Source organism: Vigna radiata, chromosome 1 (assembly GCF_000741045.1).
Source record: "Vigna radiata var. radiata cultivar VC1973A chromosome 1, Vradiata_ver6, whole genome shotgun sequence".
In the NCBI taxonomy this organism is placed as follows: Eukaryota; Viridiplantae; Streptophyta; class Magnoliopsida; order Fabales; family Fabaceae; genus Vigna; species Vigna radiata.
This window is the reverse complement of record NC_028351.1, coordinates 4,024,514-4,041,311: the sequence shown is the minus strand read 5'-3', so window position 1 is coordinate 4,041,311 and position 16,798 is coordinate 4,024,514. Positions and strand designations below refer to the sequence as shown.

Below are 16,798 nucleotides of genomic sequence, written 5' to 3'. Positions count from 1 at the left end.
ACTTAAGCCCATTACAAATACAAGGAAAGAAAAAAATTACAAAAGAACTTAATCCTATGCTACGGTACTGCTGCTAAGGTCCATACCAAAGATGTTCCATCCTTCAGGTATCTCATGCGCAACTATTGCTTCTGGAATCAATGCTTTTGAATCTCTTAGCCAATCCTACAATCATGTATCACCACGGTTACTGTCACTTAAACACTTAATCAAGCTCAATGCACAAAAAAAATAAAATACAGGTAGTAAGAACTTCCTTGTCTCGTGGTCTTCACATATGCACTTGTTGATCCTGGCAGCTAATAGAAGTGCAGGTGCTCTCAAAGTGCAATCCAAAACTACACAAATGATGCTGCTACTGTGTAATGATGTTGTTGCTGCTTGCCTCTTGGATTCAACTCAAATAATAGCTTCAAAATTTGATACTACACAGTTAATATTTTCCACAATCAGCAGAGTATACAATAATATTTTCCAATTACAAGTAAGCACACAGTTTGACAGACAGGAGCAACTTCCCTGATCACTGGGTTTTCCAAGCTGCTGGTTTCTTGTAACCGAGACACCTATATCCAAAATTCTGCAGCATACTGTTGTTGTTTGTCTCATAGACTCAAAATAAATCAGTTTTTTTTTTGGCACACAGAGTCACACCAAAATCCAACAAATACGAATATTCATGGACAATGAACTAGAATCAGATTATATATAATTCAAAACAAGATATGAACTGGTTAAACATCAATCCAGGCTAGTCAACATTAATGGACTAAACTGATCTATCCATAGAACAAGAATGATATGATGCAGCACAGACCCGATTCATCTAATCCATTCAATTATACAACCAAAAATTGGAAATGAAATGCTTTAGTCACTTTTGTAAAACTGAATGAAATATTGGCAGTGAAACAGTGTTAATGCAATCCAGAGATGCTTACAAACCAATCAGAACAGTATTTGTAAATTTATAACTCATATACCAAGTTCCAATAGGTTTTTAGCAAATCCAATTCAGCATACATTCAAACAGGAAGTGGCTTTTCTGGCAGTAATAATTAGATGCACTAAACTGGTCACAATGATCTATTCTATTAAAAATCGATGGATCATGCTAATCAAATCAATGGACAAAGAATCATGTGAAACAAATTAGAAATTGGCAGTTGTAAATCAATGTTGATGCAGAAATGAAGAAGTACAAATGCAGTCAGAACAGTAAAAATACTGGTGATTCAGCAGACAATATACAACTAAATTGAATGCAATAACAACTTAAACAGTCACAAATGCTTCAGTCGGATCATTCAAACTCCTTTTTCCTGCACAATGAACAATCCAAACATTGATCAACACAGTTAAAGACAACTGACTTTCTCANAAATTACCAAAGNAATAGGCCAAGTCAGCCTCACAAATCTCTCACAACTCAGGTTACTCTCTCTAACAGCTTACACACTCAAGGGTTAGGTTTTGAAAAAGATTTCAGTCAAGGCCAGAGAATTNTGTGGATCACTTCCACCTAAGATGCTACCATTCACATTACCTTTCTTTTCAATAATCCAGAATAGCATCAGATTTCTCAATCAAGAAAAATTGTAGGCTAAACAAGGTGGTAGGCAGAAACTAAACAAATCAACCAACAATTAAGCACAAGGCATTGGACATGATAAATAGCAGAGCAACTGAATTGAGACCAGATTAAGAAATCAACTAAAAGCTTCAATTAAGATAAGCTGAACAGAGTTCACGTAATGGACAAAACTTAAGATAGCCAACAATTGACAAGCAAACAAAACAAAGCTATCAAGAAAGGAAGCACTCAAATGATCCTACGATTGGCTCTAGAAAAGATTAATAAAACAAGAAAACAAAACAAGTTGCTGCAGTATTGAGATTTGAAACTCAAAGGCAAATGATTGAAACTGTTTGATGTATTTCCTGAAAGAAGAATTCAATTTGGTGCACCAAAATTTGTGATTTTCACTTACACGGCCAATCAGCTTTTTACTTGATACAGAATTGCTTTTATGATATTATTTTCATCTTTTCTTTTCTTTTGAAATGTTCAATTCACTCGACCAAGCTTTTACTACAAGTGTAAGTAATTAACATGCACCAAATTGGATTGATCATTCAAATTGGACTTATGCAGCTTGTTTTCAAATTAAAGTTGATGAAAACTGGTGGTGTTAAAAGTGAAACAGTGCAGAATTGGAACAATTCAAAAATGCTTTGCAGAGCCAAATTTCAATGACCAAAACAAGTTTGATGACACGGCATTTGGATGCAAAAATAGCTGCTAGCAGAATTTAACGAGTTTAGTTCCTATTATGCAGTAAAAGTTACAACTCCAACCACCAAATTTTAATGCACAGAATCAAATGACCTATGAACACTGAATTGTGTCCAATTACAGCACTGAAAAGATGCTCAAAGTAGCAGAAAATGTTTTGGATGGTTTGCAAAGATCTAGATGTTCAAACCAGAGTTAAAACACAAAAAATAAAAAAAAAATGACCCAACAAATCAAGTGCAGATCGGCCAACTGCTTTTATGAGTTCTGCTGCAGTTTACTTAGTGCATTCGAGCTATGCCTAAGCATTTCCTTGCTCATATGGTATGCACTTAACTTTGTCCAACAAAAACTCTTCACAGATTTGCTCAAATACTAGATGACAGCCAAGGAAACCGTAAGAGTTTGAAGCAGCAGTTCTAATGCATATGAAGTTAAAACACGAAATCTGATTGCACACTTGCCATCGAGCTCATTCCAATGAATTTCACAGCTCTTTTGATGATAGACAGAGTGTTCTTACAATTCCAGATTCACTTGATGCACAAAACAAAGCAATAAGCAGCGGATTACTCAGAATTTTGTGACAATTTAAAACAATGCAGAATGCACGTGACTTGACAAAACAGGATCAGATTAAAAAAATAAAAGGACTCAATCAAACACAATTTTGGACCAATTAAAAATGAATAGACTCAATCAAATTAAAGCTGGCACAGATAAAAGACTCAACACAGAAAATCAGAAATCCTAATGATAGAACACCACAAGATAAATCACACAAGACAATGAAAGAATCACAATGAACAATGCGGAATATTGAATCTCAAAACAGAGAAGACAAAGAATAACAGATCAAGAAGAGATTCGAAACAAAACTAGAAACAGACAGAGATCGCAAACTTATCTTTGAAGCCCGTGGAAGAGAACCTTGCTCTGATTACCACATGATACAACCCGTTCTGGCAAGGACCATAGATCTGGTGAAGTTCGACAGATGAGTTGGACAACAGACGCAGTGGAAGACCGGAATCGGAGATAATCCTAAGTTTTTGGTGGTTTGTTCGGTGTAGATTTTAGGGTTGGGGTTTTGAGAGGTTTTAATCGATGAAAGAGAAGAATTCACTGATTGAATCAGTGAAATGGCAGAGATTTCAGTTCTAATCGGTGGAAAAGACGAAAAACGATGGTTGAAGCAAAGATGAGGCACCAAACTAAGGTTTGATCGGTGCGAAGAATCAAAAAAGGTCAGGATAAGGCAAATCGGAGATTTGGTTCGGTGGATCGGACGAAGGAGACGATCCGGTGAGGCTGAGGTAATGGTGATTATGGCTTCGTGAAGGAAATGATGTGAGGAGGAGGTGCTCTGGACGACAGACGCTCTTCGAGAGGGATATCTAGGGTTGGGCATGAATGTGTGGCTGACTCAAGCCACGCGGCAAAGGTGGATTGGAGAATGAGAATTACGGTGGATGAGTGAGAAACTGATGGTGGAAAATGAGAGCATGGTAAGCATGATGGAAGGTGGCTAGAGGAGATCCTTTGGGATTCTCTAGCCTTGACTTTCAAGGTAGAATTGCTCTGGAGAGTTCTCAANAGAAAGACAATTCAATTATCTCAAAAGTGATTACAATAAGTGTAAGCATGACTATTTATAGGACTAGAAGTCCCACATGCCTAACACAATACAAAGTACATAAAAGAATGACTACACTAAAGACATTGGGCTTGGGCCCCGCGTATCACCTAACTTGGGCGTCGGAGTGCCTTTTGCAGGTATTCTCTCGTGCAACTCAGACTTGAAGAACTTGGAGCAACAGGAGCAGAAGCTAGAGAATAAGGAAGACAACAGCGGAAATGTATGTTTCTCGGCCCTACACAAATATATATCGAAACATGTATGGTATATAGTATAGACCGAATGGTTAACATTCAGGATTGTTCGGTCCATCCGCTATAGCAACAATGGTCAACCAGGTCAAAAGGTTTTATTGATGTTGGGCCATAATTGTGCTAGTGTTTAAGTTGTTATTGTGCCAATACACCGACGTTTAATCAAAGATATCTAATTAAAGATATTGATAAGTTGTTTATGAGTAACTAACCAAATCTAAAGGTAAGTTTGTTTTTATTTTATTGGATATGTGCTAGTCTAGGATCCATGAGATGACTTATAAATATAAGGTCATGGTCAAAAGTCAGGTATGTTCTACTGGATTCATAATACTCAATTGAGATAAACTCTGAACAAAACACTGAATATTCAATTGTGAGCAAAAGCCTTTTAAACACACAACTAACTTGGGCATCATAGTGCCTCTTGCAGGTACTCTCCCGCCCGGCTCGGACTTGAAGAACTTGAAGCAATAGGATCATAAGTTAGACAATAAGGGAGACAGGTATGTTTCTCGGTCCTACACAAATATATACCGAGACATGTATGGTATATAGTATAGACCAAACGGTTAACATTCAGGACCGATCGGTCCATCCGCTACAGCAACAATGGTCAACCAGGTCAAATGTTTTTATTGATGTTGAGCCATAATTGGGCTAGCGTTTAAGTTGTTATTGGGCCAATAGTTCGACGTTTAATCAAAGATTTATGATTAAAGATATTGATAAGTTGTTTATGAGTAACTAACCGAAGCTAAAAGTAAGTTTGTTTTTATTTTATTGGATTTATGCTAGTCTAGGATCCATGAGATGACTTATAAATATAAGGTCAAGGTCAAAAGCCAAGTACGTTCTGCTGGATTCATAATACTAAATTGTGATAAACTCTGAACAAACACTGAATATTCAATTGTGAGCAAAAGCTCTTTAAACATAGATCTAACTTGGACGTTGGAGTGCCTTTCACATGTACTCTCCCGCCCGGCTCGGACTTGAAGAACTTGGAGCAACAGGATCAGAAGTTAGAGAATAAGGAAGACAACATCGAAAAGGTATGTTTCTCGGCCCTACACAAATATATCCAAAAACATTTTGGCGCCCACTATGGGGCTGAACGGCATCCCATTGAAACCGCAAGGAACCAAGACGAGTGTTCGGTCTGGACATTGCTACTTCGGATCAGGTTTTCTAAAGGCTACACCACACATGGATCACATCCTCCATGAGATATTTAAACAACAACCACGTGCCAGAGAAGTTAAACATTTTGGTGAAATAAAAAAAAAGAAAAAAAAAAGAAAAAAGAGAACCCTAAGGGTTTCCAACCTTAAAGGGAGCAGCCTCCTCCTTCAACCTGGAACGCGTTATTCTTGGGGCTCGATTTCCACCACCGCCATTGAAGCACCTCGTCAGTTTTGTTAACCACGCCCTCATCGCCACTCCTGACTATTACTCAACTGCTGCTGAAGAAGTCTCTAATCGAAATTCACCATCACGAGCGCCTCTAGCTGGTGAGAGAATCGCAACATCACCTACGAAGGATTTCCATCATCGTCAGTGAGGGTTTCCATTGGCGTCACCACTGCTCACAATCAAAATCGTCCCAGCATTATCGCTCTTGCCGCATTGCCAGCGGGATTCTCCTTGGCATCATCCGCGATGGTGCTCCACCTCGCCTTTAACAAGTATCAGGCTTGCATCGCCACTGACAACTTTATATTCCATTCGCTCTATAATCAATCCAAACTTTTTTGGAATCCTTTTCCCGACCCATGGTTGCCTTGCCATCGTCCTCCGCAGCGGCCTCAACCAACATCGGCATCTAACATTCCCCAAATAAAATCAGCAACTCCAGGGGTATAAGGCGGAAGACACAGTTCCACGCCAACCAAGACTTTGGCATTGCAGGACCCTTTATCAAAGAAAGGATGGAAAAGGGATTCTACCTCTCAGTCCTATACTTTAGAGTTGATGTTTTAATAGTGATTCTTATTGATTTTAGAGTAGTTTTATAATGATTTTGATGAGTGTTATGACATGTTTCTGGATTGTACAAATACTGGGTGAATTGAGTGAGTTAGCATTTCAAGTTCTAAAATATGAACTTAAAGACCCCAAAGTGGGCTTTATATTACACAGGATGTCTTCTTGATGGTGATTGAGACTTTTTTTATCACTACAATGTTTGTTAAATCTGGAAAATTTCTTTACCTAAATTCTTGGTATGATTTTTACTTCGTTAGTTTGATGGATGATAAATTTAAGAGATATACTTGTTTGAATTAGAGATTTATTTTTCAGATTTTTGTATAATTACCACTCATTATTAGAATTAGAATTTATCATTTGCATGTTTTGTTCTTTCATAAATAGTTTACTTTCTTATTTTAGTTTTTAGCATATTAGATGTATTGCTTTCATTAGTTAGGTTCTGATTTTTCTCCTTTTTGCAATAACAGAATAGTAGTGTAACTTTAGGCTTTAGCTTATTAGGTTTTGTTTTACATATTCTTTCTTCATTGTATCTAGTTCATAAGAGTAGGTATTAGTTTCCTATATTCATACATCATTTAGATATATTTAATCATGCATTTGCATTCAGTTTCTTTTATTTTTAATAATTCATTTTACTTTCCCCACATAGTTTTAGTAGATAGTAATTAGGTTTAATTCTATAATTCCAAACTCAATTCTGTCAAGTCCTTGGATTGATTCCTAGTCAGCCCTATATTACATTAGTGAGGACTAGGTTTGTTGTCTTTTTGCGCGACCAAAAAGTTGTTCAACACTCTTTTATAACACTAAAGCTAGAACAAAGTTTTATTCAATACAATGTTAACTCAAGCAAAGCATCTTATGATTTACACCGTCTAAATGTATGACCTTTAAACGATACAGCCTTTAGTAAAAACATATGATGTTTTATACCATCTGATAGTTATACATGTAGCATGCTTTACCAAATGATGCATTTATTAAAGGCATGACAAAATATTAAATATTTTGAACACGTAATACGATATAAAGCTTATCAACGTTCAAAATATTAAATGCATGTATGATAAAGTGTTTTGATGTATGTACACTTGTTTTTAATATTTGTCCAGATCACTAGAAATATATGTTCAAAATCACTACACCCAAGAAAAAGACGTTATGAGAGATGAAGAACATTCTGGAAATGTTTCCCTTGAAGCCTTCTACTTTGTCACATCATACAAGCTTAGTTTTGCTAAAGGCTATGATAAAGCTTTGATCCTCTACAAAATAGACTAAATTTTGTCTTCTCATCTATAGGCTATCTACTTTACTAAAGTCAACTTCTTTGTCTAACGATTATCTTTCAAGAAAAAGCTATATATATAGACGAAAATTTGAAGAGAATAAACGGAAGATAATACCAAAAGAATAAGATAGTGAACTTGTGAACACTAAGTCTATGACACCCGGGCACTGACGAGGGCGGGGAGTGATCGCCGGTGCAAGAGGCACGGACAAGGAGCGACTCCTGGTAAGCTTCCAGTGGAAGGGGCACATGGACAAATCGAACATACACCGGAATGAGAGGGATCTAGAGACTGTATAGGTATAGGACTATACGGTTGAAGGATAGCTTAAAGGAATTAATTTGGCTACTCATATCAACAAATGCATTTTCTTTTCGGTAGCCTATCCCATAAGAACTTCATGGTTAAGCGTGTTTAGCCTAGAGTAATTTAGGGATGGGTGACCTTTTGGGAAGTTTTTCGGAAAATGTGAGTGAGGACAAAGCACATTGGAAAGCCTCGTGTTGATCTGTGGGGGCAGTCAATATTCCCTGTAAGTTGTCAGAAAGTTATGTAATATTTTTAAAAGATTAGTGAAACCTCTAAAGAGTTCTTAAGAAAAATTTTAAAAGATTAGTGGAACCTCTAAAGAGTTCTTAAGAAAAAAACTAAACGTAGCTCAAATTGAATGAACGAGTATAAAATACATTTTGTTTTATTATTTGAAACGCTTTCCATTTATGAATTTTATAAAACCAGTCTCTAAACATTTCATACAAAATATATTTTTTATAAACTATTAGACTTACCTTTGCGAAAAGTTTTAAAAAAAACAATTTATTACCTTTAGTGTTTTCAATAAATAGAAATAAAAATAATAGATTAAACGAATATCCAACTAGTAACATAACTGGTAGGGAGTGAAGTTTTTTTTTTTTTATTGTAGATCAAATAACAAATAAGTACTATTGATATCCGGTTCCTTATCATTCTATAACACAGTTTGAACTTGCAAAAGTTCATTCTTTTCAGTTTTATGCATAAGATATTTAACATTAAAAGTGATGGCATCACAAAATTAACTTTACTAATCTTTAATATTTATTTAAATTAATACAAAGAAGAAGTATTATTAATTTTATTCACATTTAATATTTATGAAAAATAAAAAATAAAATGTAACATTCTTAAATTGGTGTCGCCTTTTTAGTATATATAGAAAATTGATTTCTTTCAGAAAAAAAATTAGCATTGACTTCGTCATTCAAAATTTTTTTTATTAAAAAAATAAAAATAGGTACCCTGATTTTAAATTCGATATAATCAATGTGTATCATTTTTTTATTACGACAACAAAAAATAATTAATTTTTACTATAATTATTTAAGAAAGAGATAACAAGATCATTTTTATAATTTTATTATAAATAAACTTTTATTATATGTAGTTAATTAATTTAAAAAAATATATATAAAATTTAAAGGATAAAATAATATATATTAATAACAATAAAATAGATTAAAAAACTGTATATTTAAAAAATAATTATAAAATAGTTACAAAAATTACTCTAATTCATTAGTAATATAGATAATGTTCTTTATAAAGTAGGTATTACTACTTAATTTACTGCATTTTCACATTGATACGTATAATTGTCACAGTAAACATTTTATAAATTTTACATTTAAGGTATCTACGTGTAATGCATTTTACAAATGTTACTATTTATTTACTAAAATTATAAATATATAAAAATAAATGTTTATTATATGTACAACAGACACACTAAAACAATAGTTAAAAATTAATTTCAAAGGAAATATATAGAAGTTAAAACGCAATTTAATTTAAATTAAATAAGATGTTTAAAAACCAAACCTTTTACCTTGTTTAATGGATTAAAAGAGAATAAAAAAATAATATATAATCGAATTATTAAGAGAGGATAACAAAATTGTGTCGGTGAGAAATTATTATTATTATTATTATTATTATTATTATTATTATATAGGAAATTTATTTTGAAAGAGTGTGACATCCTAAATATTATATAGAACATACAATATAATAGGATTAAGTTATTATAGTATGAGAAAGCAGTTAGAGTAGTAAGAGACAGTATTAAGGTATACACTTATTCCAAAATATGGCTAGAATTTAAACTTTAATTACAGAAATAATTATCTCAAAATGAATATACTAGAAACTAGTCTAAGTTTCTTATGCTATCTAAGACTGTTTAGCAGCATTGGTCTCCTCCAGCGTCTACTCCAGGGAAGCCCCATCCCCCTCTGCTCACATCCAAGTGGATGATCATCGCAAAGAGAAAAGCACAGCACATACGACACATACAAGAGTAAGGGCAAGCTAGGTTTCAAAAACATGCAAGTCATCATATAACAGTTAAATAGAAAGACATATACATACAAGTGACTAAATAAAACATCCTATCATGTTATGACACAGTCAGACTCGTCCAGACTTAGAATGAATGTTGATCTGGGGCGGGTTGTGCACTTGTGGTGGCCTCTATTGCTTTGCAAAGCCATTGCCAATGGGTTTCGCCCTACCACACACAAGTGTTAGTCCATTACAACGCAATAGGCCTCCAAGAAGCGCTTACACTAGGACCTCCTACTACTCTCACCACACGCGTCAATCCTCTCTAAGTGAGAATGAAAGACCGTTAGAGTGTTAGGATAACCCCCCATAAAGAAGCATCTTATATTCATTCTAAACACTATAATGATCTCACGTAGAGATCATACTTTGATTCGCAATCTTATCACTTAGATCAGTTTATATACTCTTTGTATCATCAACATACCATCTCAATGTTATACAAGTGCATATACAAAGTCATTCAAACTCATATAGGTATCATACATCATGAATCATCTAAGCAATGAAGAAGAAATTAAGTGAATTATAATGAAAGAATTTGCTTAGTGCACATGGTCGTAAGGCGAGACCAGAAAGGTTTTGCATAGCGCACCTCATGCGCTATGCGGATCACCAAATAGAGAACTCCCCTCCTAAACATCCGCAAAGCGACCAAGTTAGCTTTGCGAATTAACACCTATTTACTCCAACCTTTTTACTCTCGCATAGTGTCCCAATTAGCTATGCGAGAGCCCCCAAACAGTGGCTCAAGAGATACCACTCTCGCAAGGTGACCCAGATTCGCCCTTCAAATTAATGGGTATTTTTCCAACCCTACTCCAGCCGCAAGGTGCCCCAGGTGCGCTATGTGGATGCAAAGACAGAGAGCACCCTGCCTGGACGACTCGTTGTGCGAATCCTCTCGCACAGCGAGTCTTCAAAATTTGTAAAATCCAAATTCTGCATATTTTGTCCATGTGCAAGTAGTTCGCATCTTCATAGACATGTCTATTTCACCGAGTCTAAGATAGTGCCCAGATCGTTACGCCTTTTGTGCGGGTCAGAACTTACCCGATAAGGAATTTCACTACCTTAGGACCGTTATAGTTACGGTCGCTGTTCATCGGGGCTTCGATCATCGGCTCCCCTATCATCAAGTCACCAACTTCCTTGACCTTCCGGCACTGGGCAAGCATCAACCCCCATACATGGTCTTACAACTTTGCGGAGACCTTTGTTTTTGGTACGCTCGGGCCTGGTCATTGCGAACTCCCTGCAGATTTGCAGAACTCTAGTACTCCAATTTCGTTTTAGGCACTTTGATGAACTTCTAGCACTCCTAACTTGATCTATATGATGAATCAAACTTGCCTAATTGTTTACAACACTTTCTAACCTATTTATCTAGTGGTTATGCAATGATCTACACCTAAAATCTTCAATTTCATCAACTAAATGACTCAATTTTACTTTTACTACATTGAAACTGTTTTTAACCCTTTAGACACTCATAACAAGTCAGAATTTACTCACCTAAGTGGTCTCACACGCCTAATACAGTCCAGGACCTCTAAATCTCTAAACCACTATTCCTTTTCCTCCAATCTAGCCTAAAACACCATAATCAACTAAACTTTTTATCTAGTAATCTGTATAATATAATTCACAACATTCAATTGCTCAATTACATCATTCCAAAATATCCAAACCAGTTCATAGACATTCAATTCACAGTTGACATACAAGGCACACTTAACTCAACATGCAGAATTTCAGTTCATAGATTCACATAGCATAGTTTCACTAAAATAACTTCATGTAAGCATTGTTACACGACCCAAAGCAAAAATCCCCAAATTCATGCAACCTAATTTCCCCAAAACAGAAAAGAAAGAAAAACCTAAGCTTCCCTTACCTTTTAATCAGACAGCCAAGTTCTCGAAGACCCTAACCACACGCTTGTACCTCCAAAATACTAGAATTTCCTATAGATCATTATTTGATGACGAAAGATAGATTTTAGAACCTATTTTGAGGCTAGAATTTGAAGGAAAGCACAATGAGCTACATGCAACAAGATTGGTTGCATGGTCACAACCCTAAGATGAACGGAAAGAAGACTTCACTTACCAATTGAAGAAAATAGAATTTTGATCGGTGGAGATTATAGTTCTCAGCTTCAGAATTGCCTAGGAAGTGTCTTATCAACAATTCAACGACTCAGTTCTTTTTTCGGAACAAGGTGGAGAAAAACAAGAGAGGAGAAACGTTAAAGGAAATGCACTGGTTCTTCAGACAAAAGGAGAGACTAAGAAATGTTAAGTCATTTTATTTTGCTAAGAAGCTTTCAGCCCCTTATATGCTATCACGTGCGCAACCCCAACATTTTCTTTTTCTTAGGTTTTACAAACAGGGGATGGAAATCTAGATAAATAAAAAAGGGTTAATAAAAACGTAGAGAATTACATTTGGAAGAAAAACTAGTAATCCCGTTGTAGGTTAGAAATATAGAATTAATTATGTTGACTGAAAATGGTCAGAATTAGAATTTTCTGCAACTATATATATCACTCCAAATGACATATTAAGGCTTGAGAATCCAGAACCAAAGAAAAAACTTCTTTGAATAGAAGATGAAAATTTAATATCTCTCATTTATAGGAATTCAGTTTGGCACTATAATTGTTTTGAGATATTATTTATACCTAAGAGAAATTGTAATAATTAGCATTAATGATATATATGGTATATTCCTAAATTTATATACGGATATTTGTGAAAAAGAAAAAACATTTAAATGGATTATGAAATAAGAAATACTTGTTATGGCTTCTAACTACAGTCTTGAAGACTTTACCCGTAAACACAAAATTCGCATGTTAATGATTTACCAACGTATACATTTTAAATTGTAAATAACATCGTCTATATGGTTAAACCTAGTTATGGGTAGAATATATATATATATATATATACTTATTTACTGCTTTCCTACTTATAAATTAATTTTTTTTTTAAATTTAATATAAATCAAATACACATAAAAAAAATTGATAAACTAAATTCATTTTAGTTAGATTAAACTTAATCTGATTCTTCCAATCCAATTCAGTTTTATAATTGTATTAAATTTAAATTTATATTTAAATTTAAATTTGAATTGGCATGATTTAAGATTTGTCTAGTCCAATTTAATCTGTCACTACTAAATTCAATCTCATACAAATTTAACTTAATTTATATTCAGTCTAGTCCAACCTAATCTAATTTAGGTCGAGTTGGTCTAGCCTATTTTTACTTTAGCTTGATGTAGTTTGACCAAGTTTGATGGAGCTTAACCTAATCTTTGACTAATCCTAACTTGACTTAGCTCTAACTTAGGTTAGCATAAGCTTGACAAATTCTGACCAAATTTAACTTGAGTTCAATTTTACTAGATCTCAACTTGACTCAAGATCAACCTAAATCAATTCCAACTTAACCTAGGCACACCCAAACCAAACCCAACCTAATTTAACTTAGGTCTGGTCCAACCCAACTTTCTTGAACCTAGCTTGAGTTAACCTAAATTTGTGTCGATTTAGACTGGCTTGATTTTAAATGACTTAGGTCCAACTCAACTTAACATGTCTTGACTTGTACTTAATATGGTTTAGACCCAACTCGATTGGACTTGACTTTTGTCTAGCTCAACTAGACCTAACCTTGACTAGATTGACTTGATCTTAGCCATGCTCGACCCACCGAACCTAACTTAGATCCATTTCAATCCTATCATATTGTGGCCTAACTCAACTCAACATAAATTAGGCTCAACTTGGCTTAACTCGACTTGCATAACTTGGATCCAGAAAACCCTTTGTACCTTTCCCGAGTTAGGTCTTACCTAACTCAACTTAACATAAATTAGATCCATTTCAATCCTATCATATTATGGCCTAGCTCAACTCAACATAAATTAGGCTCAACTTGGCTTAACTCGACTTACATAACTTGGATCCAGAAAATCCTTTGTACCTTTCCCGAGTTAGGTCTTACCTAACTCAACTTAATCTTGACATCTTGAGCTTGATTTAAGTCGACCTTGTCTTGTCTTAGCTTAACTCAACTTAGCCTAATCATGACCTAACCCAACTTAACCTAGTTTGGGCAGAACTAATTTAGTTCAATATGGTTCAGACTTAATTTTGTCTAACATGGATTTGTTTCATCTTGGTGTCATCTTGACTTGGTCTTATGTGGGCATGACCCAGTTCAGTTTGATGTGAGCCTAATCTAACTTGACCTAACGTAGGTTTGAACTAACTTAGCCGAAAATGTATATGGGTTGTCTTTGTTTCACTTAAGCCTAACTTGACAAAATTGACATGGTCTTGACTTGATTAAACTAGAGAGACTTGGTTCGACAAGCTTAGACTAACTTGAATTTGATCTAACCCAACTTTACTTATAAGTCAGACTCCATTTAACCTAATTTATCTAGGCCCATACTAGTCCAACATAGGTCTGGATTGACCTAATCGAATATAGGTCTAACTTAACCCAATTTGATTTGGTTCAACTTGTCATAGATATAATTGAACATGATCTAATCTTATATGACTTAAACTCAACTCAACAACCTAACATGAATTAGTCTCATTGAACTTGTTTAACCTTACATAACTTAAACTAACTTAGTCTCACTTAATTTTAAAATTTTACCATTCAAAATATTATTTAATTTGTACTCAATCCATATCTAATTTATATCAAATCCAAATCTAATTAACTAGATTCATTTAAAATCCAAAATCATGCATTTAAAAAATATATAATGCAAATTCAAAATTAATTCATTAAAATGGACTTAAAATAATAAAAATCTAAATAATGGTAATTTTGAATTTGAAATATTTGTTTTCACCTTATAGAGTTAACTTTGAATCCTATAATTACTTGAGACATTCACCTCTTGTCTCGCACTCGAACATTGGAAGTATCAGTCACCTCATTATTAGTTGCTGCCATGAGCGGCAGAATAATGTTATTTTAGTAACATTTAAATGGATATTCTTTCTATCTAGTCCATATTAGAATAAAAAAATTAATAATTACTTATAAAGTAAAATTAATATATACATGAATTAAATAATAACGATTATTTGCAAATTTTGATTTCTAATATGCATACAATTTTGAGAAATTCCTTTTATTATTTTTTTTATTTAAGAAAAAAAGATATAAAGAAATGTTACTGTGATTAGATGAATATATTCTTTCGTATCTAGTATTACGAAGAATTTTTAATAATCATTTCTTGATAAAAATAAAAATAATTTATAAAAAATATTTTAAAATTTTATTTTTAATCTGTGCATAAAATATGGAGAAGTTCTTTTTACTCTTTTTAATTTGTTAAAAAAACATATATGAAGAACTTGTCAAAACACATCCTCGTTAAATATAATAAGTTAAAGAGTTTTTGTAGTTGATGAATGCCTTTCACTTAGCTGTAAAGACGTTGCCATTGCCACTTTTAATGGTTAACCAACACAATCCTTTCGTCGAACTTTCAAGGAGAAGTGGATATTCAAGGTGCAGTCCAAGAAAGATATATTTCAGACAAACACTACTTTACAAAGTTATATATATATATATATATATATATATATATATTCACAGAAATCTATATTTCGATACAGACGAGAATATACTAAAGATACTTTTATTAATTTTGCCGATTTAGCAGAGCTCAGCGAGCCTATATATAACTCAAATTTCTGGGTTTTGCCATACACCATCAATCAATTAAGTTTCAAAGTCATCTTTGGGGTGTCAACCATGGCTAAAACACGAACTCCATTTCCCCTTCTCATGATTTCCTTCTGTTTTGTGTTTCTTGTAAACAACGTGAAGTCAGATTCACTTTCATTCAGCTTCTCGAAATTCGAGCCAGGAATACAGTTCGACATTGGTTACCTCGGCGATGCCCGTGCAGTAGACGGTGCAATACAATTGACTAGAAGAGACGGTGGATCATACGGCAATCCGATCATTCGCAAACACAGTGTTGGTCGTGCTGTTTACATTCCACCCGTCCGTCTCTGGGACAAAAGCAGGGGGAAACTTGCAGACTTCGAAACTGTGTTCTCCTTCGTCGTTGATTCCGCTGGGTCACAAATCCACGCTGATGGCCTCGCCTTCTTCATCTTACCATTCGATGCTGACCCGAGCATTCCCAAGAATTCATCTGGGGGATACCTCGGACTCTTCACTCCCGAAACTGCTTTCAACACCGACAAGAATCAGATTGTGGCGATTGAATTTGACAGCTTCGAAAATGAATGGGATCCCAAGCCTGGTGCCATTGCTCCGCATATTGGTGTGGAAATCAACAGTCTTAAGTGCGTGGAGACGATAGATTGGCCTATTAATTCGGTTCCTGAAGGTTCGATTGGAAAAGCTAGCATTAGATACGATTCGGAGACGAAAGTGTTGAGTTTGGCCGTTGGTTACGGTACTCAACCCCCCACTGTTGTTGAGCTGTCGAAAACAATTGATCTGAGGGGAGTTCTGCCGGAATGGGTGAGAATTGGGTTCTCTGGTGCCACCGGTGACAGCGTTGAGACCCATGACATTCTATCTTGGACATTCGCTTCACGTATCTAGAGAGACCTAGTTCCTCCAAGGAAGATAATAATAGTTTCGTACCTGAGGGTCCTCAACTCATTGTTCCGTCTTATTGTTTTATGGATTATGCCCTAGTCTGTGTTTCCATCAATATTGGACTGTCATTAAAATTAATAATCATTGCTTTTCCTCTTTCCTAAACATTTCAATCCCACACACAAATTTTTTTACATTTATATTTTTTTTTCCAAAAATGATATTTGACACAACAAAGTGACGAACTACCTCTATTTAACACGGTAAAAAAATAATATTTTAATTATAATTATATTATTTTTTTAAT

At 34.6% G+C, this 16,798-nt stretch overlaps 1 protein-coding gene across 1 annotated transcript; it reads left to right on the top strand.

The window, feature by feature from the left end:
• The first annotated feature begins 15,534 nt into the window (after positions 1–15,534).
• On the top strand, positions 15,535–16,596 carry LOC106755813 (agglutinin-2-like). The gene has a single exon (XM_014638030.2). It carries the CDS (start codon positions 15,667–15,669, stop codon positions 16,492–16,494), a length of 828 nt encoding a protein of 275 aa, XP_014493516.1. The 5' UTR covers positions 15,535–15,666; the 3' UTR covers positions 16,495–16,596.
• The last annotated feature ends 202 nt before the right edge of the window (positions 16,597–16,798 follow it).